This window comes from Barbatula barbatula (genome assembly GCF_947034865.1).
Source record: "Barbatula barbatula genome assembly, chromosome: 3".
Lineage (NCBI taxonomy): Eukaryota > Metazoa > Chordata > Actinopteri > Cypriniformes > Nemacheilidae > Barbatula > Barbatula barbatula.
In genome coordinates this window covers 4349355-4356027 of record NC_136764.1, presented here as the reverse complement: position 1 = coordinate 4356027, position 6673 = coordinate 4349355, and the positions used below count along the sequence as shown (strand labels likewise).

The window sequence follows — 6673 nt, the reverse complement described above, 5'->3', positions numbered from 1 at the left end:
CACACTGATGTTCAGGTTTTACATCCGTTTATAACCTCACTTACAAAACCCCTGTGTGGAAAATCTATGGTGAAGTAGTTGTGATTACAAGAGCAAGTGAACAGAGAAGTTCACACGGCTGGCTTCCCTTCCCACTGATCTTAAACTGATTCAAATGCATTTCAATACATGTATTCTTAAGAGTTGTACTTCCATGGTACAGAAGCGTGTGGTATGGAAAGACGACAAAAACTATTCAAATACTTAATGGGATCATTCGTCCTAAGATTTTTTATTTGTATGTTGGTTTACTTGTCGCTTCAAACATGTGTGATTTAATTTCATGAGAAAGCTTTAGTTACTGACAGGCTCCGCCACGTTTCACTTACATCTCATTTTTGAGTCACAATGCAAATGAATGATTTTGATTTGATTTGATTCAATTTATTGTCATTACACACATACAAGTACAGTGCAACGAAATGTATTTTTAGAAGAAGATAAAGCATAACATGGGGAAGGTGGGGAGAAAAACATGTACACAATACACCAAAGACAAGACTTGCAACAGGGATAGGTAATCCAGTTCCGACAAGCAGCATCTGATTCTGCTGCCATGGTGGCGCCGCATGCAGACCCACTTGTCGGCTGGCGGTCAAAGCGACGAATGATGACTGAAGAGAAGCTGTCAGGTTCTGCCCGGGGTGCAATAACCCATTTACAGTGAGTATACACTAAACATTTGTAAAAACGACAAAATCTGGCAATTTATTTAACTAAAAATATCGACCCAAAAAGACACATATTGTGTCTAAAGGCATAACGCAACGTGTTAACAATAAACACGTCCTAACTGTATATAGAGTTTATACTTGAAACAAAAACACACGTATGGCCGTACATAAAGATGTATTGCATGGAGTGAATGCCACGGATGTCGTACATGTCCTTAGGTGTTTAACAGAAGAGACTAAAATATATGTTTGGAACCACATGGGTTGGTGGGGAGTTGTTGAAATACGGGATATACAAGATTTTGACACATCCTGGCAAAACCCAACTTTACTAAACTGCATTGTTTTGAAACAAACGTGCTTTTTCTGCCGCTGTCTGTTACAATTACAACCATGAATCTGAGGTGAAACTAAAATCAAATGCCATGGATGCCAGAATGATATCATACTTATTCATAACCTAGACGGCAAGCTAACAGCTAGAAATCGCTGAATGAATGTTAGACTTGGTTGATTTGTCAATGTTATTTGCATTGAATCTCTCAACAGGTATTCGTCTGGCTTTTGTTGAAACTTGTAACTTTGTATTAGCACCTATTGTATTATTGCAAGTCTCTGTAAGTCGCTTTGGATAAATCAATATCACTTTTGCACACGCTATTAATGTTGAAAAATTTTCAAGTGATATTTTCAATGCCATTTACACTGGTTGTTTTCTCATTTTCAACATTGATTCAATGGGTTGAACCTGATAGCTTGCTGTCTGGGAAAGATTTACAAACATTTCAAAAAAACCAGCCATCACACTTAAAGCATATTTATTGTAAAAAATACATATAAAACAATTTTTCAGACATACAAAAGATTTAGGCATAGAAACAGCATCATGGACAAACAAAAGACAAAGCCATTTTGTAATGTTATACATATTTACACTTTTTAATAAATAAATACTCAATTGTTCTTTAGCAGAATGAAGGCAGATTGTCTTGGGGTGTGAATACACGCAACTCATATTGACCTAAAACCATTCCCAACTCATTCATACTTGACAGACAACCTGTCAAAACACACAGGATCAACCGGGTAAAAACCCTTAGCACTGAATTCATGACATAACTTTGTTTTATACTATGTATTTATATATATTTATATTTTTGTTGGAGTAAGCTCGGCCCCAGAATAGTAAATATGGATAGTGAGGTATGGCACCATATAAGTTAAACAAAGGGCGAAAGCGATAACGCTCAGAGCTTAAAAGATTGTCAAAATACTCATTACTTCCCTCCACTCACACACAATGCACCACACCATAAACACCAAACAAATGTAACCGTAAAGAGGATTCTTGACTCGCCAAATGGAAAATAACACTTTCCTTTAAACAAAACAAATACTTTTCAGAAGCAAGTCGAGATGATGAAACACATCTGGTAAGGTAGGGAAAGCCCTGAAGGACTTTCTTCATACTTCCAGAAAGTCTGACATCTTGACATTACTAAACAATATAGAATCCATTAAGCTAAGGCAAAAAAAAAAAAAACTCAACACTACAAGACACAAGAGAATCATCAACATAACACGCACACATCAAGTAACCCCGTAAACCTCAAAACCAATTGTTTTCAAAATGTAATAAACATATCTGTGCAGGGCTTTTTGTAACCTATCCACCCAAAACAGTGCCTTTCCTCTGTACTTGTTCCGTGGGCTTCCGATAAAGTCATCACGTCCCATCAACTGTTCTCAGTCTCAATCTCTGGCAAAGCCATATGGCGATACTGTGCCGACACACAGATGGCCTGATTCCCACACGCTCCGAGTGAGCGGATTTCTTTAGTCTACTACATCGCCTATTTCTATTTCAGCACAACATTCACGATTCATCTCCTGCACAAGAATCTGCCAAACCTGTCACCAAAACACTGACTGTTGAATCTTGACAAACTTACACACGCACCGCAACCGATGACACGTTCATTATTCAGACTAGTCCGGTCTGGAAATGATGTACACTTCAACTGAGCCGAAGTATTCAGACCAAGAACCTAAAAAAGCATTGAGGAAACAAGAGCGAGTCTTACATGAGGTGAATCAAAAATCATTACTTTTTGTTGAACGAACTGTCTGGTAATTTCACTCTGGCTTTGTTCGTATGGTTCCTAATAGCAACAAAAGTGGAAAAAGCCCCAAAAACATCTTAAGCACCACCCAAAACATAAAACATCATGCCTCGTATGTAATACTGTGCAATATTTACGCATGTACAACTCTTTTCGACCAGGATCTCCTTAAACTCTACAGAATCAGTTCATTCAAGCCAATGCAACTCCAAATGCAGTCTTCCCAGCATGCCGCGCAAAACCAAACCCCAAGCCTACGAAGCCAGCTTAAATGACAGTATACAACACGAGATGACTCAAACGCCATCCCACTGGAGGAAGATGTCCGTGAGGAGACGATCCGTGTCTACTTTTCTCTCCGGTTACATTTCCTTATTGGAAGGTCCAAGTTGACGGTCTCGCTTTGAGCTTAAATAGTATAGAGAGAAAAGGCAAGCAGAGCGAACCCGCTGTTCAGACAGGTGCCGTAGCGCAGAGAAAAGCCAAGTCTCAAGAGTCACATCAGATAGTTCAAGCCAGGCTCGCTCAGCTTATTCAGTTGGCAACAAGTGTCGATGCTGTATACAAGTCCTGCCAAGAGGGATACTGTGTCCTAAAAAACATTGAGGGGAATCAAAAAAGATATGAAACCTTAATAAAGATGTTCAATGAATATACAAGCTCACCTGAGTCGAAGTGTCATTGGACATGGGCATATGAATCAATCAAAGGGATGTTCAGGGCAACACGGCTTCACTTTACTCCACGTATCAATGCAGCTATTCAATAAAAACAATAATGTTATGCATTTAAAATGACGGATTTTTATACAGATTACATTTGAATGCGTTCATTTTGGATTACCTCTTATGGTAGACACACAGGCATGCCAGTCGAGCAATGGTCTCTCCTTGCAGTAGGTCTTCAAGACAGATGGAACACTCACCACTGTCCTTAGCAAGAACGTCCGCTGTTGTGCAAAACAAGAAAAATAATGAATCAGAATGACGACTTCATTTATTAGCCGGAGAGAACGACGAACAGTTATTGAAGAATCGGGACGCTTACTGTTATAAGGAAGAGGTGGGGAGGTGAGACAACTTAAAAGGTGGTCCTCGATCCTCCCTCCAGGGAACGGTTTGGTGCAGAAAGGGCAACGAATAGCTGAAATGAAAGCAAACTATTTAACTTAACAATATTTTATTAATAAGAATCTTAAACATAATAAATGGGTTAGTATGCTTATAGATATGCTAATGTTTTTTCTACATATTGTGCCAAACCTTAAAGTAAACTGGGTTCACGTTTGGTCTTTGCCCACAAAACAATCCTGGATCATCCAGTCATAAATGCAGAATAACAGCTCGAGGTCATGACTCTCATGCAATTTATAACACATCTGTGCTTTATGAAGCTTGAGAGTCATTCGCGGAAAGTCTGTTTGACTTCCTTCCACAGAACACAAAAGATGATATTTTAAAGAACGTTGTGAAGTGGCCCTCATTCATTTGCACTGGTTTGTGTCCATACATAAAAGTGAATGGGGGCCAGTGCTGTTCAGTACCAACATTCTTCAACATATCTTCCTTTATGTTCTGTGGAAGAAAGAACGTCAAAAAATGACAAGAGGAAGAGAAAATGATGAATGGATCTGTGGTCAAACTAGCACTTTAAGTACAGTCACTATAGTTATAGTTTCATTTGTAGTAACAACAAAATAACCACAAATTTACCAAAGATCTTCCCAAAACAACCCTAGTTTGACCTTGACAGCTTTACTAAGGTGAAAAAGTACACTAGACTACACTTAAAGTGGTCTATCGTCACCCACTAAATTTGTACTTCATATACCGAGATAAACATTAACATAAACTTAGATAAACTTAACACATAAACTTGACTCAAGTGCACTTGTTTACCTAACGTTAGGTACTACAAACAAACATCAACATGAAAACAAAACATGGTTAATACACATTTACTATCATCACTTCCAGAATGAGCGACACCTTTGGACCGTTTTGTTGTTATTGACTGGAAAACACCGCAGGTCTTCCGTGACCAAACCGCGGAACCTTTCAAACGAGTATTTACGGATCGTAAAGGTCATATTTAAGCGTACCACCGTGCCGGTTGCTGACTCTGTAGAGGCCGATCCACGCCTCGGACACCGGCCGCGCGTGGCTCCCTCTCACCCTGGCGGATCTCGGCGTGACGCCGCTCCCGGAAGAATGTCGAGCGCCGGGCAAACGCTCAGAGAAAGTGCGCTGCGGCGCACGGCCTATTTCCTCCCCGTTCGCGGGCACCGTGGGACTGGCGTCGTCCTCGCGTTTCTCATCGGATCCGATGTCGTCCGTCGGCGAGGCCTGGCTGCTCAGCGACGGGGACGCGGTGCTGTCGGCGGGACTGCCGTCGCCGCTCGCCTGCTGCCCGGTGTCCGAGTCGCTGCCCTCCTCCGACCGGCTGCGATTCGCCTCCGAATCGCGATCGAAACTACCGGAAAACTCCACCATGAGGCTTGTGGGCCTGGCTCTTCGGATGCTGCGACAGGACTCCCGCTTGATGCCATCTTTATCGAAGGACGTGGAAACCGCCTCCTCGTGTAAACGGCTCGATTTCGTCCCCATGTTTAACCGAGCAGAGCTCGCGCGCTCCTTAATACCGACCGATCGACGACTGATCAGCTACCGCGATCGCTTCCGTCTCAGAGCCCTCGGGCCGTATAATCATATCACACATTGAATTATAAACCGTATAACACTGCGATGTGCGCTATTATTTATTGTTATTATTATTATTTTAGTTGTGACAACCGCATTTTCCTGCCAGTTATGTTGTCCCGTGGTTCATATCCCACACCGGAAGTTCGCCCTCTGCGCGCAACTGATCCGTTGACGTCACAGTCTTCAACTATTTTACATCCAATCACGGAGCGCGTTTGAAACGTACAGTTATCGCTAGGTGAGGTTGAGCGTTTAACGTAAATATCAATTCAAATGAGCGCTCGTTTATTTATTTATTTAACTAAAAAGGTCAAAGCAAGACACATGCAGTTGTGCGTTGAGTCTCAAAAAGAACGCATACTTATGCATAAATGTAGCCTACAGTATGCACGTTTTGGATAAAACATGTTTAGTAAATGTATAAATACATGCATATCAAAATAAGATTTTATAAAATATCTGTCCTAATTCAAATATTCCCCAAAATTGGTCTCAGTCAGCAATGCAAACAATACAAGGTTCATGTTCACTTTTAGCAGCATCACATACCCCCCGGCCCCTTGCTCCAAATAAATGTGAATTTTATTTACACCACAAGCACTTTGGAGAGACAAAGAGTTTGATAAAGTAGTTTAACAATGAAGATCTGAAAAGGGGGTTTTGTTTTCAAACTCTGGTTCACACTCCAACACAGTAGGTGAAACATTATAACACAGCTTAGAATAGGTCATACTGGGCTTAATAACACACTGCAGATGATAAGCAAGCACCCAACAGGGGAATGCACTTTTTGTAACCATAAAGAAACAGCTGAACATGTTTTATTTCATTGTGAACAATACAACGATAATAGAATAAAAATGTTCCAGTCATTAGAAATGGTTAAACACCATGATTTTTCTTCATCAGGAATTTTATAATATACACGACAATATAATAAAGTTTGTAAAAGAAACAGGGTTAAGCAAAATAATATAGGTTACAATATGTTGGCACAGTATTTACTTTCTCATGAATAATTGTATTGTTATATCTTGATATTAATAAGAGTAGTAGCAGTATTATTATTGTTAATTTTATTTATTTATTTTTTTGAGTTATCCATGTAATCCGTGTTCCACACTCCAGTCCAGTC

The 6673-nt window shown here is 40.3% G+C and overlaps 1 protein-coding gene across 2 annotated transcripts; it reads right to left on the bottom strand.

Annotated features, from left to right (window-relative positions):
- Positions 1–1515: 1515 nt before the first annotated feature.
- Positions 1516–5716, bottom strand: LOC306891800 (uncharacterized protein). 2 transcript variants are annotated; one of them, XM_079452344.1, is made up of 5 exons: positions 4938–5716; positions 3884–3979; positions 3680–3785; positions 3502–3594; positions 1516–3428 (listed from the first exon to the last, which is right to left on the bottom strand). In XM_079452344.1, exons 1-4 carry the CDS (start codon positions 5440–5442, stop codon positions 3537–3539), a joined length of 765 nt encoding a protein of 254 aa, XP_079308470.1. In that variant the 5' UTR covers positions 5443–5716; the 3' UTR covers positions 1516–3428; positions 3502–3536. The 2 variants fall into 2 exon arrangements, with proteins under 2 accessions (XP_079308470.1, XP_079308471.1); XM_079452345.1 differs by having other exon boundaries at positions 1516–3421; positions 4938–5705.
- Positions 5717–6673: the final 957 nt, after the last annotated feature.

Excerpts from the sequence above, each read along its gene's own strand:
- LOC306891800 (XM_079452344.1), bottom strand. The coding sequence starts at position 5,442 with ATGGGGACGAAATCGAGCCGTTTACACGAGGAGGCGGTTTCCACGTCC. Across the intron at positions 3,980-4,937 it reads AGTCAGCAACCGGCACGGTG|CTATTCGTTGCCCTTTCTGC; the intron begins GTACGCTTAAAT and ends CTTTCATTTCAG. Across the intron at positions 3,595-3,679 it reads CTGTGTGTCTACCATAAGAG|CTGCATTGATACGTGGAGTA; the intron begins GTAATCCAAAAT and ends TTTATTGAATAG.